General features: G+C 44.6%; 1 protein-coding gene across 1 annotated transcript in view; it reads right to left on the reverse strand.

Moving 5' to 3' along the window:
* Positions 1-26,787, reverse strand: part of LOC141476887 (netrin receptor DCC) — a 579,965-nt gene that overhangs the window by 332,256 nt on the left and 220,922 nt on the right. The window contains exon 2 of the mRNA XM_074165768.1: positions 21,990-22,310. Within this exon, the coding sequence (XP_074021869.1) occupies positions 21,990-22,310 (321 nt within the window). The remainder of the gene's footprint in view (positions 1-21,989; positions 22,311-26,787) is intronic.

Genomic DNA, 26,787 nt, shown 5'->3' on the forward strand with positions numbered 1-26,787 from the left:
CTAATTAAAACATTTTAATTTTTCGGGATGAGGTTTTACTTTATTTTTCTGGCTCTAAGAACATTCACTTATTTAATCTAAAAAATGAAGCTATGTATTGATGGTGGGGAGGTGGGACCTCAAGCCCAGCAGGTGGGACACGGCGAGGAGCAAAGGTACAACAAGATCCTTTCCCTAAGTGTCTCCTGGCTTTCGAGATCTTTTGTTTCTTTCTTTGGCTAAAATTAAAAACCAATCCTGCCCTTTCCAATGAACTACTAAATGGAGTAACAGCCAGCTGTTTGATGAAATTAGTACCAAATTACACATTCTCTCACCAAATCACTACTGTGCATCTTGTTTATGCTACCCATGGTATTCGTTAATTTTGAAAAGTAGTATTTTAGAATCATACAAAGGTTTGGGTTGGAAGGGATCTTAAACACCATCCAGTCCCACCCCCTGCCCTGGGCAGGGACACCTCCCACCAGACCAGGTTGCTCCAAGCCCCATCCAACCTGGCCTTGAACCCCTCCAGGGATGGGGCAGCCACAGCTTCTCTGGGCAACCTGGGCCAGGCTCTCACCACCCTCACAGCAAAGAAGTTCTTCCCCAGATCTCATCTCCATCTCCCCTCTTTCAGTTTAAATCCATTCTCTCTCATCCTATAGCTCCCCCCTCCCTGATCCAGAGTCCCTCCCCAGCTTTCCTGGAGCCCCTTGAAGGACTGGAAGGGGCTCTAAGGTCTCCCCGGAGCCTTCTCTTCTCTAGGCTGAATCCCCCAACTCACTCAGCCTGTAAATTGGCAATAAAAAGAATGAGATACAACTTCTGAGAGGCACATGGCACCTGTTTTTATGTTTTCCCCCGACTCCTCATTCCCAACTACTCCAAGATTTCATGCTGCTCCTGGAAATTTCCTTTTATAAAACATCTTTTCTTACCCAAAACAACAAGTTTGCTCAATGGGCTCTTCCAAACAGAAGAGTGTATCGAATTGGCTTTTTTTTTTGTTTTGTTTTCTAATTGATATTCCCACAAGATTTGGTTCCGATATGTGTATAGATATAAATTCCTCAACTCTTTTTTTCAGTCTGACAGACCACTTGGTTGTTCCTCTGCCATCACAGGACCACGGCTGAAGCCGCCTTCCCGTTGGGCTTGGTGGCACCATCTCTCCCCAGACCCAGTTATGGACTTACCGGTCACCAAATACCAAGGGGCCACAAGTCATTTCCCAACCACAACGTGCAGGGGGGAGTTTTAAGCAATACAAAGCATTAGTGGCCATGGCAACCGTAAGGCAATGACCTTTGGGCTATTTTATTACAGCCTCAATCGATATTTCTGCCTCGGGAGGGAAAACTGGGGCAGTCCCACATCGGCCTTAGAAGACGCATCTAAGAGTGGAATATTATGGTTTATTATAATTTTTTTTTTCATACTAAGGAAGATTAGAAATAGTTGTTATGTAACAGGATGAGCCTTTAGTCCCTAATGGAAAAAAATAAAAATAAAAATAAATCACGTTAAACTCTTAAACTTGCACCTCCGTTAAAACCCAGAGCCGAGCAAAGGTTGGGATAAGCACTTGTTTGTGTCGGGAGTTTGTAAAATTACACAGCGTCCCGGGATTATTACGGATCTTGTCAAAACTACTCCAGCGGCAGTAAGGGGAGGATTAATGGCGGGGAATTGACTTCCTCCGACTGATTTTAATGAAAAGTCAGATTTCTGAGACAACGTTATAATAATGCTCCCACTTCTCCCTGCAGCCTGGAGCCCTTTTCCACCCCCCTTTTCTCCCTGTCTGTTCCTAAGCTGATATCAGCACTTTGATGTGCCTTTTTACCGCGGGAACCGGCCCGGCCCCGCTGCAATCCATACGATTGCCAGCCCGTAAATACGACCGCGCCGTGTCTAGCTGATCAAAGCGTCGGGCTGTCACATCCCTCTGACAATAAATAAATAATAAAAAAAAAAAAAAAAACAACTCAAGCAAGCAGTGGTTTCCCCTCGATCCGTAACATATGTAGGACATGGAAATGCTTAGCTATAAAATTACTCATCTTAAAGACTGTAATAATCAGGCATGGCTGCTACAGATAGCCTGTTATTATACATGTGTTTAAAATTCAGATAAGGAAGGGCTTGTTATTACTTTTCCAAACCCACACAGCAGCGTGGTTTCCCCAAGCAGCGTTAACCGCCCTGTTTTACACGGGGACTCCGCTCCTCCTCCTCCTCAAAGGATATTTATACCGGGGTTAGACTGTCATCTCACCCAGGAGAGAAACGCCTCAGCAGGGATAAGTGGAGTGTACTCCCACCTTCCCTGCTTCCTTTTATCCTTTAATTGCTACTTTTTCTATCCTATACGTGTTTACATAGAGATACGCACCCGTCCCCAAAGCTTTATGATGAGTTGCTGTGGTTTTGTCGAGGGGTTTTGGTGCTCTTCGGGGTTTTTCCCTGGTGTGGGTTTCGTGTTTTTTTTTTTTCTCACAGCAAAATATCACACAATTTTGGGAAGCCGCCATCAGGTCCCTAACGAAACCTCGCATCCTCCTCACAGGGTGAATCAGGAGATAATCCAGCAACGCTGGCAGAAGGGCTTTTCTTCAGGTGGATGCTATCACAGACAGCATTAAAAAACAAGGCTCCCTTGCTTTGAGGATAACTATCCTCATTTTTTGTTATTTTTTTTTCCTTTAAATAAGTGCATTGTCAAATTTGTTTGAGGGCACAGACTGCAAGTACAGATCCTCCAGGCTTTCTTTTGTTGTCGAGGTGATTTGCAAGCACAGCTCCACCGAGGCAGCACCGGGACTGCCCCGCAGGCTTTGCCACCGTCAGGACCTCCCTCTCCTCTCATCTCTCCTAACAAATTCACTTTCCCTTCTCATTACCGGGTACATAACAAGCTGGGTTTTTTTCCACAAGGAACCTTGGAGCATGCCACAAGGAGCCAGCCACCTGGTGGCACACTGGGGACTCTCAGCTCCACTTTGCCTGGGGTCTGGAAGGAAAGAGCAATCTGGCGATGCTCTGCCTGGTGTCACCGTGGGATGGGAAACCCAGAATCATGGAATTGCCCAGGTTGGAAGGGACCTTTCAGGTCATTGAGGCCAACCATCAACCCAACACTGCCAAAGCCACCACTAACCCGTGTCCCTCAGCACCACATCTGCCCAGCTTTTAAATACCTCCAGGGATGGTGACTCCACCACTGCCCTGGGCAGACTCTTCCAATGCTTGGTAACCCTTTGGGTGAAGAAATTTTTCCTAATATCCATCCTAAACCTCCCCTGGCGCAACCAGGAGGCTGTTTCCTCTTGTCCTATTGCCTGTTACTTGGAAGAAGAGACTGACCCATTTTTGTTGGACTTCACATGGAAAATGCTGCCTCCTTACATCGCGCTCCGCCAGCGCAGAACCAGCTGTGAACTCAAAGGTAGTTGGGATTTGGAGGACACACCATGATAGTGATTTCTGCCTCTCCCGTGATCCCAGCCTCCCAACAGCCCGTGTTCGTGCTACGCTGGCAGACAAGACACGGCAAAAAAAACCCTCACACCCTCTGAGAAACAGAGTTTATAAAATTAATCTTACATCTCATTGCCTACCACACCACTAAACCTGGACTCATTTATCTCAGCCGTGCCAGACTACCCAGCACTTGATAAAAACTGTAAACTTTTTTTAATAAAACGAAACACTAAACGTATTGAGAGCTAGTTTTGCGCTCAAAGCCATCGCTGAAGTATGACAGACCTTAAAGCTTTGAAGGTCTGCACTGGATTTCCCACTTTGAAATATTCTCACTTTGAAAATATCCTATTATTTGTACTACACTACAGTCACTACAGTGACTCAAAGCTTTAACCATGAACCAGAAACATCGGCACTAGGTGCCAATGCCAAACGTTCATCCCAAAGACAAGGAGAGTTGGTGGCACGTAGGGAAGCCTTCTCTGGTACGCAAAGGGACCCAAGAGGACACTAAGCGTTTATGTCAGATTTACCACCCGAAAGAGCTATTTGCTCTCACAACACGGCTCCAGGCTTCTTTTAATCCAGCTCTCGTGGTAATTCATCAGCTTTTGCATCTCCTGGGTCAATCAGGAGCTACGAAAAGTCAACCTGTATTCTCTCCTCCTTCTCCATCACCTGTTTTACCAGCCCCAACATCAGAGCACCATTACATGGTCAAGCCCGTGCAGATCCCAACCCACCCAGCAAACTCCAAGTCTCTTGTCCCTTCGTGATGACAACATCAAGTCGCAAATTAAACCCTACTCTCAGGGACTTAAATCACTCCACCCTCTCCAGCAGAGTCCTACTAAGCAATACACACCACCACATCACTACTATTACTATTTTATATGTGCCTAACAGAAAGGATTCCCTCTTCACCCTCTTCAAGTACGTAGAAAGGACTGAACGTTCTTTTTTTGGTCACTGAAGATATAACTCCCAACTTTTATAAAGAACAGGGTTGTTTACTAAGAAAATACCATTTTTACACAATCACTTAATCAGGAAGAAAGATGCACTTCAAAGATACTGCTCTCAAGAAGCATCGATACAAAGGCTTCCTTTGTTGACGTCGTACTACTTGGTTTGCAGCACAGAAAATACAGTCAGTAAACAAATTTCTACCTTTGGCAGCTCTGTTCTAACTTTGCAATTTCTTTTAAGGTCCTGAAGGCATCATCCTTTTTCCAGGCTTCTGTCTTCATCAGGTGTTCATGCCAAAGGACATCACAGCACAGGGTGTCACGACGTAGTTCCTGCTTATCTTAAGAGCAGGAATTTTAAAAATACTTTATTTAAGGGATTGATTTTTTTAAATCAGGATTTTTTTCTGAGTAGCCTGAAAGGAAGGAAACATTCCTTACGAACAATTCCTTCCATTCCTTTAGAGTCTGCTTTGTCCTACCCCAAGATTTTTTTTAGACTTTGAAACAACAAACCAGAAGCATCTTCCCGGGGAAAAACAAGTCCACATCCAGAAGATTTTTCTTGCGCTAATAAGCACAGGCTACTGCAGCATTTTCTATTTATACAAGCTATTTATAATTTACACAGGCATCCCACACCTCATGGGTTACCTTGGGTTTGTAGCCCATCGGCTCAGCCTGGATGGTCGTCCCTGGATCCACACTCCAGAACACCAATTTTAGGCTGCAGGACCATTACACGGCATCACCAATCGCTGTGTCATTTCTGCCATAAAGTTAAGCAATCCACAGAAACAGCTTTGAGTCCCCTTCGAAATAAATTGATTCCCACCATCTACCCTTTTCTGGCCTCTGGTTATTGTCCTCCTGATATTCATGGTTTACTGGCTGGTTTTAATCATAGTAAAATGGAACCCTGTTGAAAGGACAGCCGTCAACATCAGACAGCCGGGCTATGAAGTGCTCAGTCCTCCCCAACATCCTCTTTATTTGCCTAAAATTTCTTTGCTGTAATGTTTTCCTCAATAAATACAGCCCATCCCGCAGTGAGAAGGAAAACTCGTTGTTTGAAAAGGACTTAAAGAACAAACTCCTGCGCTGAGTCCCATTCCAGAAGCTGCGTCTATAAGCAATAAAGGATGAAGACACATAAAAAAGTTCAAAGTCCAGGCTAAAAATTCAGAGGATTAAAGGAAACATTTCAGAGATGGAAAAAACCCATGAAAATTATATGGAAAAAAATTGGGCCAAATTCCCGGTCATTTCCAATAGCATCGGAACATTTCCTCAATCTCAGAAACTAGCAAGAGGAAAGAGAGATCGCAATGGAAATAAACTCGTTTCAGCCAGTTGCAGATGCTGCCACTACTGTTTTTCATGAAATAATTTTTTTTTTTTTTTATGTTTGAACCCACCAAGCAAAGCCAGCTCCTCTTTAGTTCTGGGCCAAATTTAAAGAAACAGCTTCTGGAAACAAGAACTTGAAGGAGATCTTCATTTTCTTTTCTTCTCTCTCAAAATCAATTATTTCTCGGCTTAACCAACAGCGGAAAAAGCTGAACCAAGCACATATCTAATTCCAAAGCCAGACAACGCATAAAAAGCATTCGACCAGATTTCATATTTTAAAGCCCATTTCAGAGCTTTTTGCTGTCCAGGCAACGATCGCTCAGTGCCCGAGGAACAGCCGCAGGAGGCGGCGCGTGCTCCGCGCAACCAGGTAATCCTATATTTTGTGGTCGGATCCCAGAGAGCTGCCAACTTTCCTGCCTGATTGGATATTCCCGGAAAAATATTATATATTTTATATTTTCAGCTTCTCAATATCTAAAAATGTGTTAAGAAACCACAATTCATTCATTTATGAACTGTATGTGCATGGTATCTGGATAAAGCAAGGCAAAAGAAAGAGTTAAGCAAATTACTTCTGTCCCTATTCTGCCCCCAAAAAATAGCCAAAATATTTCTGTCTTCCACAAGTCAGTTCCAAAATCCAGATCAAATCTGTCAGACGATTTGCCAGAGAGCAGACTGGAAGTTGTGATTACCCTTCCTTACTCAACAAGTCCATGTCCTTAACACCTTCAATCATAGAATCATAGAATGGTTTGGGTTGGAAGGGACCTGAAAGACCATCCAGTTCCAACCCCCTGCCCTGGGCAGGGACACCTCCCACCAGACCAGGTTGCTCAAAGCCCCCTCCAACCTGGCCTTGAACCCCTCCAGGGATGGGGCAGCCACAGCTTCTCTGGGCAATCTGGGCCAGGCTCTCACCACCCTCACAGCAAAGAAGTTCTGCCCCAGATCTCATCTCAATCTCCCCTCTTTCAGTGTCAAACCCTTCCCCCTTGTCCTATGGCTCCCCTCCCTGATCCAGAGTCCCTCCCCAGCTTTCCTGGAGCCCCTTGAGGGACTGGAAGGGGCTCTAAGGTCTCCCTAGAGCCTTCTCTTCTCCAGGCTGAACCCCCCCGACTCTCTCAGCCTGTCCTCACAGCAGAGGGGCTCCAGCCCTTGGTGCATCTCCTTGGCCTCCTCTGGACTTGTTCCAACAGCTCCATGTCCTTCTTGTGCTTCACTCCTTCAAGGCAGGTCTTACCCTCCCGGGACTGGATGTCACCTGGCTTCCAAGTCACCGCTCTCCACCCCAACCCGAGGCAGAGGATTCCAAGAGAATCCTCTTAAATCTCGACCGCTTATTTTTTTCTCTGCTTGAGCAGATCCTAAACCTCAATGGCTTTCTGTCCAGCCCCGAAGCAGGAGCTGTTCCCTCCATCCACCTCAACATGTAAAACCACGCGCCACGTACCATAAACATGTCCGAGTTGGCTTTAAATGAGGTGAAGAGGGAAATAAAGTGAGAAAAACAAACCAGGCTGGAAACCAAAAGATCCCCGCTGAACTTTTCATTTCATCACTTACTCCATAACCCGAGGCGTGACACTCTCCCTTGATTTTTCTTCTCTAAGATCTGGCTCGTACCCGTAAGTCACTCCCACCGAAAAAGCCACTCAAAAAATGATGCGTTTTAAGTTTTATGCGAGATCTCAAGCGCTGAGGAAGAGAGGCAACGTCCCTTTTAAATTTCCTAGTTAATTTAGCTCTAGCCAAACACGTTATTTTCCAAACGTGTGAAATAGTCATTTCTGACTCAAGATCTGGGATGCCAGGCGCCAGCCCAGGTGAGCTTTTAGGACTGAATTAGAAACCCATGAAAATAGAGTTTATAATGGGAAATGCTGACGGACTCTCAGCTACAGCTACACTGGTGGGAACCACTGGAATAAAGCAAACGCAATCGCTCACCTCCTTTTACCGCAGTTTATTGCTGGAGAGAAAATTAAAGAACTTAACAACTTGCTCTCCGTTAAATTGCTTTTCCTTTCCCAGACTTTTTTTTTTTTTGGTGTGCCCTTTGTGATACCACTTACTTGTAAACATCCTCATTTTTGTCTGTGTGTTAAAACACATGCGTTTAGCCCCTTAAATTAGGATTTTTTTTCCTCTCTGTAGTGTTTAACTTCCTATCTGGCCACTTTATTCTGCATCTTATTCAAATCAAAGCAGGCCTATTATGCAAGGCACAAAAGTTCAATTTGAGTAAAATCTGGGCAGGATTTTCTTTTTTTGCATGAAAACAACAGCATAATAAATGCTAATCATTATAATCTTTTCAAAGTGAAAGCTTTTCAAGAGTATTTTTGCATTTACGAATATAAAACACGCTTCCAATTTACATGCTAAAGGTTCGCAGAGAATCCGAGATTAGAGATGGAAGAGACCTGTATGTCATCCCTTCAATCCCCTGTCAGCGCTGGATTGTATCGTCTGCTGGTAAATACGGAATAAGGAGGTTTAAGAATTATACATTTTAGCCTGGTAAACCCATAATCATCCGACATCAATCACGGCACGCGGAGAAATTTGGAAGCCTGCATTTCTGCACTGCTCACGTCCATCAAGTCCCAAATTAGCGCATCCATCAACTCCTTCCCTTGGTCAGACGGGGGCACCAATTAGGGTAGAGAAACCTGACCCTTTTTAATTAAATGGCTTGGATGATGTGTTTTATGAAACTTGGAAGATTGACTCGGCTAATTTAAAAATCTCTCTCCCCTCTGGTGACACGGTGGCATCACAACTGACCTATTTCTCATTTGCCCAACAGAGGTCATCAAGGACAAATGAGAGGGTTGTAAACAGCTCCCCTCGTCTTATTAAACATCACTTCAGAAACGTGTATAGATTTCGAGTGAGCGAGGTCAAGAAACCATTAGAAAGGTTAAAGTGGAAACAAGAGACGGTCACAAGACTGTTCCAAGGGAGAAAATTAAATTAACCTAAAGAAAACCCTAAAGGTGACTACATCTTCATTACTTTTATTAGCGACAAAAGGAAAATCAAGAAACAGGGGAAGACCTATTGAAAAAAAAAAAAAAGATGCAAAGCACCAACTACCACCTACCTCCATCATCACGGTTTGGTGATAAGGAATTGGCTGAATGGTCGCACCCAGAGGGTGGTACTCAATGGCTTTAAGTCCAGATGGAGAGCAGTGACAAGTGGTGTCCCTCAAGGGTCCGTCCTGGGACCAGTACTGTTTCACATTTTTATCAAAGACATAGACAGAGGGATTGAGAGCACCATCAGCAAGTTTGCAGATGACACCAAGCTGTGTGGTGTTGTCGATACACCGGAGGGACGGGATGTCATTCAGAGGGACCTGGACAGGCTGGAGAGGTGGGCCCAGTTGAACCTCATGAGGTTCAACAAAAGCAAGTGCAGGATTCTGCACCTGGGAAGAAACAATCCTCAGTATAAATACAGCCTGGGGGATGAGGTGTTAGAAAGCAGCCCTGAGGAAAGGGACTTGGGGGTGCTGATGGACGAGAAGCTGGACATGAGCAGGCAATGGGCTCTCGCAGCCCAGAAGGCCAATCCCATCCTGGGCTGCATCAAAAGAAGTGTTGCCAGCAGATCCAGAGAGGTGATTCTGCCACTTTACTCTGCTCTGGTGAGACCTCACCTGGAGTACTGTGTGCAGGTCTGGAGCCCTCAATATAGAAAGGACATGGACCTGATGGAGCGGGTCCAGAGGAGGGCCACCAAAATGATCAGGGGGCTGGAGCACCTCTCCTATGAGGACAGACTGAGGGAGCTGGGGTTGTTCAGCTTGGAGAAAAGGAGGCTCCGGGGAGACCTCATAGTGACCTTCCAGTACCTGAGGGGGGGCTACAGGAAGGCTGGGGAGGGTCTGTTTCCAAAGGCCTGCAGTGACAGGACGAGGGGCAATGGTTTGAAGTTGGAGAAGGGGAGATTTAGATTGGATATTAGGAATAAATTCTTTACCGTGAGGGTGGTGGAACACTGGAACAGGTTGCCCAGGGAGGTGGTTGAGGCCCCTTCCCTTGAGATATTCAAGGTGAAGCTCGACGAGGCCCTGGGCAACCTGGTCTAGTTGGGGGTGTCCCTGCTGACTGCGGGGAGGTTGGACTAGATGACCTTTGGAGGTCCCTTCCAGCCTGGACCAATCTATGAATCACCTTTGTTCCACGTTTCACATTCACTTCTCATGAGCAACTGCTGCCGTTCTACCAGGGGGAACGTCAGCATTAAGCAAAGAGATGGCGTGGAGAGACACTGTAAAAATCTGCTGCGTTCGTATTCGTCCTGAAATGCATCGCGCGCTCATCCGAAACCGGGATCAGAAGGATACCGCAGGCAAAATAGCACTTCAACATCTAAAGAATACGCTTACTCAGAACTTGGTCAGCTAAACGAGAAAGGGAGGGAGCCAAAATAACTCTGCAGGACCCACTTAAGCAAATGAAATGGTGGAGACGACTAAGCTGCCACCGCAAAAAATGTACTTTAGTACCTAAAACGATACCGCTGAGTATATCCCAAAGCTTTTCTCCTCCGGCTGACCCAGCTCTCTGAACACTTAGGAGTTTTACGCTCCCCGAGATAACCAAAATTCACAGAACTGACTTTTCCAGGCACTCAAGGAAACATCTGACAACTCTAACGTGCTCTACAGTCATTTTCATTAAAAAGGCGTCAAAACGGGCCCCATCATAAGCTCTTGGCGTTTTGGACTGTGTTGTAGTTCCACAGGAGGGGTAACAGAGAGATTCTCCTGGAGAAGGGGTGCAACGGGGTCACACCCCGCCACCAAAGGGGTCTGAAACTCCAATCTCCCCTTCCATTTGCACGAACGTCAACGACTCCTTCCTCTAACGAAGCTCTACCAAGACCAATCATTCCACCGATGCCCAAGCATGGGCCGTTTTAAACACAGAAGAAGCTTCCAGCTCCGGAGCCCAGTAAGGGAAGGAGCTGAGACCACAGACACGTTCCTCCTCGGCAGATGTTGGCATTCAGCGCGTTGGCTCCTACAAATCTCCCTTCTTTGGCATTTAATTCTCCCCGTTCACTGTAAACGACGCTTCGGATCCAATTCATCATTATAAACGCTATTCCGAGTGCCAGATCCCTAATGTTCAGGATACGCAGGGGGAGCGATTTCAGTCTAGGTTCACTGGGAACTCCAGGTATTACAGTCAACTACCCCAAACGACATGACACCCAGTTGGAAATCTAAGTATCAAATTATTCCGAAATGCTCGTGGTTAAGAAAATAACATATTGCAGCAAGCGTAGCCAAAGGTTTTTCCAAGGAAATCAGATTATAGAAGAACAGAGAGCTCCAAGACAAACACAGCTATAAAATGATCCATTTTTTTCAGCTTTTCTCCAGAAAAAGTCCCGATTGTTTGCTCTATATCAGACATACATGCAAGATGTCTATTTTTCCCCCTCTGCTCTGCCCTGGGGAGGCCCCAGCTGGAGCACTGGGACCAGTTCTGGGCTCCCCAGTTCAAGGAGGACAGGGAACTGCTGGAGAGGGGACAGCAGAGGGCTACAAAGATGATGAGGGGCCTGGAGCATCTCTCTGATGAGGAAAGGCTGAGGGACTTGGGTCTCTTGAGTCTGGAGAAGAGAAGCCTGAGGGGGGATCTGATCAAGGCCTATAAATACTTCAAGGGTGGGTGTCAGGAGGATGGGGCCAGGCTTTTTTCAGTGGTGCCCAGGGACAGGACAAGAGGAAACGGGCACAAACGTGAACATGGGAAGTTCCATCTCAACATGAGGAGGGACTTCTTCTCTTTGAGGGCAGCAGAGGGTGGGAGAGGCTGCCCAGAGAGGTGGTGGAGTCTCCTTCTCTGGAGACACTGAAACCCCGCCTGGACACGTTCCTGTGCAACCTGCTCTGGGTGGACCTGCTTTGGCAGGGGATTGGACTGGATGATCTCCAGAGGTCCCTTCCAATCCCACATTATTCTGAGATTCTGTGTGATTTTAACCCTCCTAAGTAATAATTACACTACACACTGCCTGGAAGAACGATTTTAAGAACCTCCTCACAACATACGTTCTTAAAATACATACAAATATACTTCACTTCTTTCCTACTTCTAGTGACACACACTAATGACAACGCTGTTAGATAAATGTATATAATCTGGAAAACCAACTATGCAACAAAACCAGCAAGAGATTGGGAAAGATGATGTATATGTCAGTTTAATCAAGTTTATTTAGTCCAGAAAAAGTAAAAGTAGGGATGAGGGGTCTGAGCAAGAAGTTCAACAGGTTTTTAACACAAGTTAGATAGTAATTAAAGAAATTATGATTCTTCTGTTCTTTAAGGTCATAAGTAGAAGGATTAGACCGGATTCCTTAATATAAATGTAGGTTGCATCAAGAGGAAAAAGGTAAATGAATATCTCCTTCCCACTGAGCTGAGAAATGAGAGGCCCCCAGCTCCCACATGCTGCAAGGACTGAGCAGGGACACAAGGGATGGAGCGACCAGACCCTGAGGAACCACAGAGGCCAAAACCACCGTAACTTTGGGCTGTAATTGCCTCTATGGTGAGAGAGCAATCAAGCAGGAACTTCAGGGCAGCAAATTCAAATGTCAGCATCTAAATCGGAGTGAACCTTCATTTTTTCTTTATTGCCTTTTTTTTTAGATTTATTCTTTATTTATTTTCCCCAGGCTCATAGGGAATAGAGGAGGAGGACTTCGACACCAGCAAATTCAGGTATGAACATTGTGACTTCCAGAGAACAAAAAAAAAAAAAGAGCGTAAAGAAGAGGAATGTTAAACCATAATTTTTAAATAGAAAAAAAAAAATTCCTTCTTGCCTATAAGATTAGCAAGTCCAGATCCTTTGGAAATGGAGATTCTCCAGCAATTCCAGCACAGTGGATGGTGCTCCATGGCCCTGCTCAGACCCAGCAGCAGCAGAGCGTGCCCGGCCAGGAACAGGAGACGGGTCCGGGGAACAGCAAAAGAAAATGCTCCTAAATGAAAAATACCTTCAACAGCCTGAACTTGACAATGACAGGGCCAGAAACTAAATGCAGGTAGGTCCTTCTTCACTCAAGTGACTGCATCAGTTATCGCCTGTTCTGTCACAGCAGCCTCAAGAACATAAGCAACTTGAAAAATACTTTCATATCAGGAAAAAAAACCCAAGAAGTTAGTTTATACCCCAAAAGAACTTAGAAGTCAAGTACTTGTTTTCAGGCTTAGACCATTATACCCATGCAATAAAGGACAAAATGATGACACCAGGGAAACTGAGGCTTAATATCCAGAAAACCCTTCCTGATGGATCTATTAGGCCATAGGACACGGTCCCAAGGGAGGCACAGGAGTCTTATCACTTGGGGCCTGTAAAACCAGAGCAGAGGGATGATCAGCCAACGCCGTGTGGGAACAATCCTCTCCTGAAGGTAAACTGGGCAGACCATCTGCCAGCTGATGGCCACCCCCAGTGCTGTGATGTATTACACCCCATTATTTTAATTCACCGAGACCACGTGGCCTCGCTAACCAAGGCTGCTCCTTCTTCAATCCAATCTCCTCAAAGTTCAAGCTAAGTAAATCTCTGCCAGGCAGTTAAAAAAAAAAAAAGCAAAACCTTTTTCCTAAATGAAATTTGCTAATTAAAGCCCCGTTTCTCTGCAGCACGAGGTTAGGAAGAGCGGGAATCGTGGCGGCGTGCATTCCCGCTGAGCATTTCTCAACAGATACTAGAAGAAATTAAGACGTAGAAGACACAGCCTTTCTGCTGCCACTCCCCACCCAAATAAAAAGAGTGTTGTACGGAAATGCGGGTCTTAAACACTTTATTGCTACGGAATGTTGCTTTCCTATAGGTTGATAAACCCATGAAATTGAAAAAGTCCTGCCATCAGGGCTTTGCTGCCATTCACTGCCCGAAGAGCAGCCAACAGGAATGAAGGCCTATCAGACCTACCAGCCCAACCAGGTTGATGGTTGGACTAAATGATCTTAAAGGTCCCTTCCAACCTAGACAGTTCTATGATTCTAAGGCACATCCACACCAGGCAATCAGGAGACACCAAGCACAACGAAGAGGAGAACGGAAGAGCCTGAGTCTTGGAAGAGGCCACATATAAAACAGACTAAAAACCTTGCTTTTGTCCAAAGATATCTCCTCCTTCCACGTAAAAGTTGAGAGATGGATGACGGGCAAAAGAACAAGGTGAAGCAATGAGACAAGACCATGCAACAAAAGGAGGATTGCTTTAGCGCTCTTGCTTCAGCAGTGCCTCAGCATTCATACGTCTTAATGCAAAGGAGGGTGTCAAGGACTGTGTCATATGGGTAGACACGAAATAAGTGCAGTTACAACTTCCAGAAGCAAGAGTACTGTAGATGTCCAGCCATCTCCTTGGAGTTACCTTCCCAGCAGAGCTCCAATCCCTGGCTACGTGACATCCTAGCTCATGGGTAGGAACTACTCAAGCCAACAGGAGAATCATAGAATGGTTTGGGTCGGAAGAGACCTTAAAGATCATCCAGTTCCAACCCCCCTGCCATGGGCAAGGACACCTCCCACCAGACCAGGTTGCTCCAAGCCCCCTCCAACCTGGCCTTGAACCCCTCCAGGGATGGGGCAGCCACAGCTTCTCTGGGCAACCTGGGCCAAGGTCTCACCACCCTCACAGCAAAGAAATTCTTCCCCAGATCTCATCTCCATCTCCCCTCTTTCAGTGTCAAAACCTTCCCCCTCGTCCTATGGCTCCCCTCCCTGATCCAGAGTCCCTCCCCAGCTTTCCTGGAGCCCCTTGAGGGACTGCAAGGGGCTCTAAGGTCTCACCAGAGCCTTCTCTTCTTCAGGCTGAACCCCCTCAACTTCCTCAGCCTGTCCTCACAGCATCTCGGTGGCCTCCTCTGGCCCCACTCCAACATGTCCATGTCCTTCTGATCTTGGGGACCCCAGAGCCGGAGGCAGCACTGCAGGGGGGTCTCAGAAGATAGCACCGAGCAACTGGAGAAGCAAAACAGGTACAGGCAAAGACATTCAGGAGAGGCAGTCAAAAGCACTGATACAAGCTTGCAGAACACCCTTTGCTCTGCTAAAAGTGGAAAATAAGCCCATAAAAAACTAAGTTTGGCTCAAAGCATCTGTTCCCCAGAACTGCGTCTCTGCTCAGCCCTCACAGGGGAGGAGAGGGGAACGCAGGGCAGAGCCTTGATGGTTATGAATCCAGAAGCACCTTTACTGTGGTGACAGAATGGCACCGCCCACTGCCTCGGGGGTCCCACAGGACTCGCAGCATCGATGCAGATGAACTGATAGCATTTTATTTTTGTGTTAAATATAGCGTTAATTATTCCTCCTCCTGACAGAAAGCGTACCCAAGAGCAACGCGTGTGGATACACATCAAGAGATGTGCGACTGGAGCGGTCCTTGGGAGTCCCCTGCTCCTGAGTCCCTCACTGGAGTTATTTTCAAGCCAACAACAACAATAAAATTAAAAGCTGATGAAAGCGTTTCCGCTAATTATTTGTGTTGGTGTTCAGGCACTTGAATGTTAAGGTGGAATATTAGCAAAGACATCTGTCTTCAGACATGGCCTACTTCTTCGCTCGCTATTTTAAAACTGGTGGAACATTATGGTGGAGCTATTCCCAGTTCACACTGGTGGGAAGAGCAGGGAGTGGAGCAGGTCAGTCTTTCTGGGGAAAAAAAAACACCGAAAAAAAACCACCAAAAAAAAAACCCACCCAGGAAAACAAATGAAGAGCAGGGAGGCTCTACAGAATTGGAATAGAGAAATGAGTGAAAGTGAAATTATGTGTTAATTGAACACCGTAGGGGATGTCAGAGACGAGCTTCTCTTTGCCCTCATCTCCAAGGGACCCCCAAGCGGCTGGATTCTTAGCACATTTGAAGAGACTTGACTTCTACTAATTTTTTAGAGCAAAGTAAAATACCTGTTTATGTAACTGCAGTATTTTTGCTACCTTTAAATATTGAAGAAGCATGTTTAAAGTGAAGGTCAAGCAAAACATCTATTAGCTGTGCTGTATCTAGACTACATTATACCTAAATAATACCCAATATCATGCTCAGCATTCTCTACTTCTTGCCCTTTGGGCTCACTTTCTATTCGATTCTTCACCCAACAGGCTCTGATCACTGGCTCCAAATATTCCAAAGCTTTTTTCCTTCTACCTGTTCAGAATGAAGAATTTGCTATTTTTGGTGGTGGGGCAGGAGTTGCCTGCCCCGTTTCTCTTGGCTCTAGAAGTCAGTAGATACATACCATGAAAAATTGCTAATTCTCTTCAAAACCACTTGGAGCTTAGCGGTAACTGCGATTACAAAGAACAGCCGGTCACCAAAAGGAACCAGTTACTTATTCCTGAATATTCACTGGAGTGGATATTCCAGTTACAAGTGCTCTGATATTCGATGGTCAACGAAGTATTGACCAATACAAGGAGTATGTTCCCTTCTTCCACGCGTTAAAGCTACTCCCAAGGAAGTAAAACCATCACCTACAGCTCTTGGTCCTGCAATGAGAGATCCCATCATGACTTACCAGGGGAAAGTCGAGCGACCTCGGGGGGTTGGACTAGATGATCTCCAGAGGTCCCTTCCAACCCCATATGATTCTGTGACCTGCAGCAGGTCTGTATACGAGGCACCTGAGGGAGCACCCGAAGGTCCACAAGACTAAACTTGGGACAAATGCATAAAGGAATTAAGGATATAACTCAGAGAGAGAGTACACGAGCGGCCGTGCAGACAGAAACCTCTCCCATAGCTTTGCACCTTGTGTAGTCAAAGCAAGAACCATGAACAATGCTGAAAATGACCATTTAAAGGCAAAAAAAAATAAAAATAAAATCAGCGATGGTATCAAAAGAGCAACTACCTTATTAAATATGCTAAGCATTTTGTTTGGGTTTTTAATTTGCTTATCTCCCTGCACCCCCATTTACATCAGGGAAAGCAGGTGCATCTTACGGCACAAGGCAATAGAAAAAAAAAAATCAGAATAAAACGAAGAGCGGCACGTAAAGAGTCAAATATTTACCTGATTTCCTGACAGTTCCTTTCACACTTCAGACCTGTTGCGTTTTTTTTTTTTTTTTATTTTTAACTAGAACCGCGCTAATGAGCTTTAATGGCGTGAGAGAGCACACGTTTGTGCAGGAGCGGTGCGTGCGGAGCTTACAAATACCACAAAGGAACATTAAGCAGGGAGAGCGGGGAGCGAGCGCTGGGGAATCGTCCGTTCCATTAAGCAAAGAAACCATTAAGCTCTATAAGGTCATCGAGTGATGTAAAAAACGGTCCCACAGGCATATATTATTATGGCACGTAATAAGTTTGGGAGGGAAGCGGAGTTTGGTTTAGTTTTGTTCGCTACTTTTATTGCGGTTTACGAATTCACACGAAATTGCCTAGAATTTCCTGGGATTAGGAAGCAAAAAAGGTAGGAATAAAAAAAAAAAAAAAGATTAAATCAGCATTGGCTGATTCTAGTTGTTATCAATCAAGCTATACCTCCCAAACATTTAATTTCTGAAAGTCGTTTTCTTCCTTTATGAAAAAAGAAAGTGATCATAGACCCAGGGAACAAGAATTATGGAACACTTCACATCACATTTTCTTTACTCTGTCCAATATAATATTTTCTAAATTTTAGTATCGTGGGTTTCCTGCGTTTATCCCATAATTTCTGAAAAGAAATATCTCCTTGTGTCACTCTAAATGATTCGATTTCACCCTTAGTTCATTAAAAACCCCAAATACTGGTAGGCAAGAGTATCTAGTATTTGATTACATACTTTTTTAGCCATTCTGTGCACACTTAAAATAGAACTTTTGAAATTATCAGTGGATTTAGAATATTAAAAAATAAAATTTAGGAAAACAAGGAAGCTGTAAAGCTCAGTGAGGATTAAAATTTCTCCACATCCACAAGATTTTAACCTCGGGTTCAAGAGCTGTCCTGGGAAGCTGTCTCCTGGTACTTGAAGCCCATTAGACCTGTTACAGAAAGGGCAATAAGGAATAAGGTGCAATCACAATAAATACAGGGCGGTTATTTTTAATTCCAGTTATCTTCTCTCTTTAGAAACTGCTGGTGTTCTCTCTAGACAAGCATACAGCAAAAATGTTGATGAATTATTATTATTATTATTTAAATTATAAAACATACCCTGGCTTTTTTTATAAAACATACCCCCCATGGTGTCCAACACCTTCTAAAAATATCTTTTAAATCATTTAAAGCACTTGAAGAAATAAGTTGCCACTTGGTTGATTGCTTTTTTGGGAGCATATGGGCTGACTTTCAGCTGAAGGAGAAATGTGACAAATGGGTTTTTTTGTTTATTCTTTGGTATTTAATGTTAAAAGTTTAAACCCAGAATAAACCTGGTTGCAGATTAACCTTCCCCACAGCCTTTCCAGGGAGACTCCATGTCTGCTTTTCATCACCTTTAAAACAGCAGAATGGACTCCACTCTGTGATTCTAAAAGGACTCAACTCCAGTTAGATGATGCTTCGTTGTGGGATTTTTCTCCCTGCTCCAAAATAACCTCTGATTTGAGCCAGGACTGAATCAACGGCAACACACCCACGGCGAGGAACCGAGTGCCCAAAGTCCATAGGGGTTAAGGAAGACAAACACACAGAAGGAAAAAAAAAATAATAATAATTAAAAGGCATTTAAATATCCAAATGCTACAACTCATGACTCAATTTACTGCCAAGAGTATTCAAGGTGAACTATATGGATACACACTGTTCCCACAGTCTCTAGACATCAGCTATTGGTGATCACCAAAGCCAGGACGTTGGTCTACGCCAATCTATAGCTGCGATGTAGCTTATCTGCCGCTTGGTTGGTTTGGTGTTGGTTTGATTTTTTTTTTTTTTTAAAGAAAAAAAATTATAAATGGTTTCCAGCGTAAACAATTTTCTAGTTATAAATCATGATGACCACACACAAAAATTCTCATCGCGCCAGAGAGCTGGTCTTCACCAAGGGGCTGGATGCTGAAGGGTGGGAATTTCCTTCTAAAGGAACCTTGGATTCCACTTTTTATCATCCTCTGAAAGGCCAACGTTTCAGATGAACACTAAAGCCAGCACCTTTGAAGGACTGACCCTGCAACAGTCCATAAATAGAGATATAAGACAGGGTAGTGCAGTTTCTAGGTGAAATCCTACGATTACTAGAAATACCAATAATCAGCAGTCTGTTAAATCGGGAGGTTTAATAGGGTGCTGGAGGAGGAAGCAGCTCTTAGTTTCTCTCCGGTGCTCTCATTTCCATCTCAGCCTGGAAGGCTTTTACAGCTGGAGCACGTCGGGGCTGTGAGGACCCTCGAGAAGTTCTTAGACACGGTGTTATTTTTCCCCCGTCCATGGCAGGCTTCGTGCATAAAATTGGCGACTGATTAAAAACAGTTTTCATTTGCTACATTTTCTTTAGTGAAAGCACTTTAAGCCATGAAAGCATAAGGGGAAGGGCTTTAAAAGGGCAATATACTTTCAGTACCCCCAAGCAGACTGTTCCACGTGGAGCTGATGGTTACCTTTTAGCGGTGACTGCTTTATTGACTGTTAATGCTTTAAAAAGAGCGGCAAGACCACGTTCGGAGTCTTTACTGCGAGAAAGATATATGCCCCCTTATGCAATAGCAGTGGTTTGGCAATTGTAACCTCCAAAGACATAAAACGTTGATGTATTCTACGTTGCCAAACAGCACAGTAAGTACTTAAAACGCTGTGAACAGACCTATAGTTTAGAAGTGACACTGCCCAAGATTAGATTGTAATTCAGGGAATGAATCTCTTCCTAAAACCTGCCTGAAATATTAAAGCTCGTGATCCTTCCTTGAAAATCCTCCTCTCTGTAAAAGGGAAGCTTTTCTGAACATGGGAAGTTTATTTGCTTTGCCAAGCGATGATTAACACAACATACTGGAGTGAGAGACCTTCATTTCTCCTCTTGCCCTCTTCCCCCTACTCTCTCGTGTTTCCATCTGCCAGTGCCTTAAGTCAATGATGTTCTGCCAACATTGCACGGCGACTCCCTCAAAAAAAAAATAAAACAAAAAAATAAAACAACCAACCCACAAAAATTCTGCTCGCTCAGGAATACGTGTCCTTCAGAGAGCAAAATACTTCTACTTGAAGAACTTGTTGCTCATTTTAAATCCCATACACCTTATATTCCACCTTATAAATTGAACCATTTTCACACAATGAGGGGAAAAAAAAAAAAATCAGAAAACCAAAATCAACAAGATCCGAAGACACCTATGGAGATCATCTAGTCCAGAAGAAAGCAGGGGCAGCTACCAACAGGTTGTGCTCGGTTGTGTCCAACCGGATCTTGACTATCCCCAAGATGGAGACTCCCCCTTATGGGAAAAATACTTATCTGTAAACTAACTTCCAATATCTCAGTTTGTGCGCATCGTCCCTTGCCCTTCCCACTGATTTTTCCAATTAAGAAATCTTTGTCCGTTCTTCCAGTTTCGGCCAAATTGTTCTTGAACGGAGTTAAGTCCTGTCCTCCCCCTCCCAATGGCCCACCGTCCCTGCGGGGATATGACATCACGACCTTCCTATGAAATGCTCAAAAATCACAGAGCTGGGAACACAACAGGGAACACTCACATATGTGCGTTCACTTGAAAAGAATAAATTGGAGTGATTTTATTAGTTAGTGGTTGCCAACAAGCAAGATCAAGGCCAAGTAACGACTTGAACTGGCAAAAAGCCCCGCTTGGCAAAGCGCAGCTCCGCAGGGTCCCTTCCCAGGGCGACTCCGTAACAGAACGGCCAATTTCTTTGCATCTGGGGGGGTCTCCATCACTTTGGGTGGGAATCACAGCACAGGAGAACACACACTGCTGAGGACTTGAGGGTAAACGACCAGAGATTCAGACGGAAAAAGAGCATAGAGGAGGTGGGTTAGGAAAGAGCTAAGACTTATTGCCTGTTTTGATTGGGTATAATAAGAAAACACACCTTTTCTAGCTGGTAGAGAAGAGTTTGGAAGAGGAGAAGCAGAGTTTAAAGGACCTTAAGGCTGGAAAAGGCACCAGGTTGATGAGGGACACTGGAGAGACCAGCTGAGAAGAGAGCTGCCTGAACCCCCTCCCTGTACAACGGGTGAGAGATTAAGACGACACAGGATGGCAAAAGGTTATGGAATATTTTATCCTTTTTTCCCAAGGTTACTAAGTAAGTCCCTGTGGATGGATGCTCAACCCTTGTCGAGGGAAGGCAACCAGGTCTAAGTCAGAGGGATCCGCAATACACAGTAGTTCCATCCACAAAAAGAGAGCAGAAACAAAAAACATCCCCTTAGAATGGGCAAAATCCTTAAATAATGATAATAAAAAAATTATTCTGACCTCTAGCGCATTCTAGTTCATAGCAGTTACCAAGTGATTTTGAGTTTCTTTGTACCTTTCATTTGTACCATCTCCAAATATTCCCCCCCCCCCCCCCCCCCAATAATTAAGACGATTAAGGACTCACGACATCCTTCCACAGACCAAGGAAGAGGCAAAAAAGAGCCCTTGAGAAAACTTCAGACGAACACCCGACAGACAAAGGTGTTTGTTAAGTGAACGTGAAGCCCTAAATGTTCTCAGATGCCTGGTAATAAACTTCTGTTCCTTCTGCTATTTACCTACACTAGCGCTTATAAAAGGAAATACAAAGAGGCTGCTGATTCCAGCAAGCTGCATAATGAGTTCTTGTCTCTGAAAAAGTTCCTAAACCATAAAAATTCGTACATTTAGTGCCCTACAGAAGTTTGGCTTTTTTTTTTTTGTGATCTTCAATTCATCAGAAAAGCAGTTAATTCCCAACTTCAGAGGTTTCATCTGGTTTGAAGACAATAAATATGCGGGAAATAACTCGCGGCAACAAAGAGGTGATTAGACATATTTAAACAAGAATAATACCTTGTCAGAAAGAAATTACTGTCGCACAAGTGTCATATCGAGCTTTACTTCTTTTGAAGAGGGGGAAAAAAAAAGAAAACCCGCAGCACTTGAAGTGCTTTTATGTACGTTTTTTGCTCTTATTTTTTCTTAAAAATAATAAAAAAAAAAAAGCAGCTTCTCACAAACAGTATTTCCAGCAATCCAAAAAGTGGGAATGTTTGTGCCTACCTGCTACCATGACCTTCGCTGTCCGACTGATGATAGCTCCAACACCTTCTAGGGATGCTTCACACTGGTAGAGACCTTCATCCGGCTTGTGGTGCCTGGAGTGGACTATGTTCTGTAGCAAGAGCGACCCGTTGGCCAGTTGCTGCCTCCTTTCATCTACTGCCAGGTTTAAGAAGACGGCGTCTTTCTTCCATTTAATAATGGGGGCTCCTCGATCCGATTCTGCTACGCAGTTCAACAGCACATTGCTTCCCCGCATGGTGACAGCATCTGAAGGCTCCGTCAAGAACCTCAATGACGTAAAAGTCTTAATCTGTGAACCTGAAAGACCAAAACCATGAGACACAGAATAAATATTGGTTGTACATGACTATGGAGGAAAACACATACAATATTAGATACAGAAACTCAATATAGGAAACCCCCAGAGGCACCATAGATATGGCTGGCAAATATTCTAAGAAATTAAGCTATGATTCTCTGCAAATTGCTGCTGGTAAAAAAGTGGGAGGAGAGCATGGAGGAGAGCAGTCTGCCCATCTATCAGGAACAGTACCAAGACCTCAAACTTGGTGGATCTTCTTCCACCTCACCAAGACCAACCTGCTCTCCCCACCAAGACCTCAAACTTGGTGGATTTTCTTCCACCTCACCAAGACCAACCTGCTCTCCCCACACCAAGACAAACTAGTCTGGCCACTGCTCTCCAGGAAGAAGGAAGAGGAAAAAACACAGGAGGATGTTCTTTATATAGAGAAGAAGCAGGAGAGGCACTGACAGTGCCAACTCTACCAGCTACACACCATCCCTGAAGCCACTGAGGACCTGAGATTTCCACCTGCTGCAAGAACCCCGAGGCCAAATTCTTATGTGTAACAGGATGCTAATCAACTTAGCGTAATTAGGAGATAAATCAGACTGTAAAGGGAGAAGGAGACGCTCTCAGAGAGGAGCTACAATATGAAGTCTGCTAGAGAGCAGAAAAATCATTAAAATGCTTGAGAACCTGTGGATGCAACACATCAAATGGCCCAACTAAACATTATCAGTCCTTTTTCTCCACTGCATCAAGTATTTTCTAGTAATTTTTTAAAAGGCAAAGCACATACAACCTGTATTTTTAGGCAACGCAGTCATAAATCTCAGTGACTACGCTCCAGTAAGAAACTATCAAAGTAGTTTCTACTATATCACAATAAAAATCCAAGTTTCTGCCCCGTCACTGGTCGTCCATCCCACCCTGTCCAGGGGTGGCACCTCTGAGGGCTTCCAGGTTTGGATCTAGATCTCTGGTTCCCAGACAGATCGGCTGCTCCTCATCTTCTAAACCCTGTGCCAGTGACAGCGCTGCCGTTCCGTGCTCCAGGGCATGAGGAACAGTTTGGAAACAGCTGCGTACGAACGCAAAAATGGCTTTTTTTTTTTTTTTATTCTTCATCATCAAATGAATCCCTTTACCTCATTAGAGCAAATAAACCCAAAACCTTACGCGATAAAAAGATTCAAAAAACCCTTTTAGTCCTAAGAAAGAGATTAATTATTTCTATTTTACACCTCAAACCAAAGCTTTCTATGAACAGCAATGCATAAACCACCACTTGGCATTTTCTTCATAGAAATTAATTTTATTGTCCAGCGCTTGGTTCCGCCTGTACATGAACCGAAGTAGCCAGGTACCGGATTTTCCTTCAAAGCATACGAAGAAAAAAAGTTGTGCCTTCAAGAAATTAATAAAACTTCGCAGAGGAGAAAGCTGGAAGCCTCAACTTGTAGAGTGTTTCAGGTGCGAGAGCACCATGAGAACTTAGAAAAACTTAGAAAAAAAATAATGTATTTTCTGATAACACGAGTAGTTAAATCCCAATTTGTTTTTCATTTATCTTAACGCTCCGATTTCAGTTACCAGAAGAAGCACAGAAGAATTAGGTGCAAAAGCTGCACGTTGGCCCAGGGCAATTTTGCCATAAAACATGGGTGACAGCATAACGGTATATTTAAAATGCATAAAACCATAATTATTTTTAAGAACATGTGTTCCCTTTCCCTTCCCCTTTCTCCCAAAGGCAACTGTATTCTGTCTGCCGATCCCAGCTCCTCGTTGGGCACTTTATTTATGCCGCCACCGCTTAGAACACAGTTCAAGGCAGCTGTTTATGACAGCGTGTTAATGATTTTATGTGGCTATTATCGCAAGTAAATAATCCGTTTCTGCAGGAGAAATGGGGTGACGACAGCTTCCAGTGCAGCAAATGCACAAGTTACAGAAGTCAAGCAAAGATTAACTTTCTTTTCATGCAATTACCCTTGCAGTTCGGTTGCAATTTCAGCTATTCACGTCCTTCGCAAAAGGCATATTTAACCTAAATTGCCATACTGCAGAGGAACCCAACAGCTTGACTAACCTGGGAAGCTTTCTGAATGGGAGGGAGGAAAAAAAAAATATATAAAAATAATCAAATCTTCTCGGAAATATTATTTCTAGAGATAGAAGTAAGGGTGACATCTTAAAAATGGAAGAAAATGACCATGTATTTTCAGAAGAGATTACTCGGAAGGATAAGAATCTAATGGCTGTGTCTTTGTAGGATGGAGGTGCTAGAAGGAAAAAAGCGGAAGAGTATTTGAAAATCCTATTAGTACTTATTTGCATATTTGCACTTATTTGCATATTTACCCTTCTACCCCAGTGCAGAAATCCCAGCAGCCACGTTACACCTGAATTTGGGGCAACCTGGAGAGCTTTCCCGGAACGTCGTCATCTCATGGCGCCCTTGACTTCCCCAAAGTTTTCTCCCCGATTTCTACTTCAAGCAGCAAAACACTAAACCCGATTCCTCTAGACCAGGTTTATAAGGAAGAACGCGCTACACCTAATCATCAATTTATTTCAGTACCTGAAAAAAATCCAAGTGATTTCATGATCTAACCCAGGATAAACAAACAGCCTTTATTGAATTAAGGGAGAGAGAAATCCCAGGCTTGAGCACACCCCACCACACCTCCGTGCCTTCCTTCTGCATGCATTAAATTAAGGACCATCACCCAAAATATAAAAAAAAAAAAAACACCCAAATATCCACATAGAGAATTCAGAAAGCTTTTAAACTTGACTCACACTACGAAACTAGACTCTGCTTATGAAGCAGATGGAACATTCTCTAACCAGGCTGATAGAAATTCCAGCTGCTGTAGGGACCAAGTGGCCAGAAGATACAGCCCAGTTTCTAGAAGACCAGGAGCAGCCTTTCCAGGCTGAAAAATCAGGCTTCCAAAGCGGAGCCGCCTCTCCAGCTACCTATTGCACAGCCTTTCAACAGCTGGAAACATAAAAATGATAAAAAAAACAAAAAGGCCAGTTAACATCTCTCCCACTCTTTGGGCAGCTTCCTTGCGGTTGTGCGGTACAGTCGATGTCTCATAGCTGGAACAGCTACAACCGTAAGCTGCTTTCTCATTTCCATAAGCGGGGCAGGGGACTCATTTTAAAAGAGAGATGCTAAACCTCCTGTTTAGTCCTTATTGCAACAGCTCAGCTGAAACGGAAGGCGAGGAAGGAAGTTTATAAGGCGGCAGCCAGGCAAGAGAAATAACGTGAAGAGCTCTTCGCAAAGTTGCTGTGAAACACGCTCGTGTTTTCCGGTTCCAAGTTTTGCTCTCGGTGGGGGTGAATCTCTCCCTTTATTTGGGATTTTTTGCTAACGCCCTTCATTTTTCACCTGCACTTACTTGCAATCCCTCACAGCTCCGAGACATCCAACAGCTAAAAAAAAAAGGCTACGGTGATTAACGGTCACCAAGTCATGGAGAACACCCTCGTTAATGGTTATACTGAGCCCTGGTTTGATGCTCCCCGATATGATTTGCAAAAACCAGCCCATCCCCATAGTAGTTACGGCTTTCTCCTGTCACCTGCATCCCAGCCAGGACATTCTTGAAGCTGCTTTGGGACACCCTGCCTTCCCTGGCACTTGCTTCCAGGTTCTCGGAGGCTTTAAAAGTCAGAAGAGGAGAGGGAACTGCTGTTACAGCTGCTTTATCCATCACAGAAAATACATTCACCTTTTATGCACACACTCACAACTGTCACTGGAGGTCCAGCACCCTCATATTTGAAGAAAACAGACTTGAAGGAAAAGCCTGGAGAAGAGAAGGCTCCGGGGAGACCTTAGAGCCCCTTCCAGTCCCTAAAGGGGCTCCAGGAAAGCTGGGGAGGGACTCTGGATCAGGGCAGGGGAGCCATAGGAGGAGGGGGAAGGGTTTGACACTGAAAGAGGGGAGATTGAGATGAGATGTGGGGAAGAACTTCTTTGCTGTGAGGGTGGTGAGAGCCTGGCCCAGGTTGCCCAGAGAAGCTGTGGCTGCCCCATCCCTGGAGGGGTTCAAGGCCAGGTTGGAGGGGACTTGGAGCAACCTGCTCTAGTGGAGGTGTCCCTGCCCGTGGCAGGGGGGTTGGAACTCGATCTTTAAGGTCCCTTCCAACTCTAACCGTTCTATGATTCTATGAAATTAAGAGTCCTCCAAACCAGAGGCTGCTGAAACCCATGGGATGAGGGCACCTTCGGGCTTCCTTTTCCCTCCGACTACAGGCTGCGCAGAACGGCTCCGAGCACAGATTTATGAGCTCTACGGCTTAACTACAAACTTGAATGGAAGGCGTTGTAAGAGATTAAACACCTCCCCTCCACAAAGCCACCCTCTCTCAGCTATTCCAAGCACATCCGTGTCATCAAACGAGCCTGGAGCGCTGCTCAGAGATCTGAAGCTCCGAGGTCAAGGAGAGCGCTCTTGGCAAGAGCCC

This window comes from Numenius arquata, chromosome Z (assembly GCF_964106895.1).
Source record: "Numenius arquata chromosome Z, bNumArq3.hap1.1, whole genome shotgun sequence".
Taxonomy (NCBI): Eukaryota; Metazoa; Chordata; class Aves; order Charadriiformes; family Scolopacidae; genus Numenius; species Numenius arquata.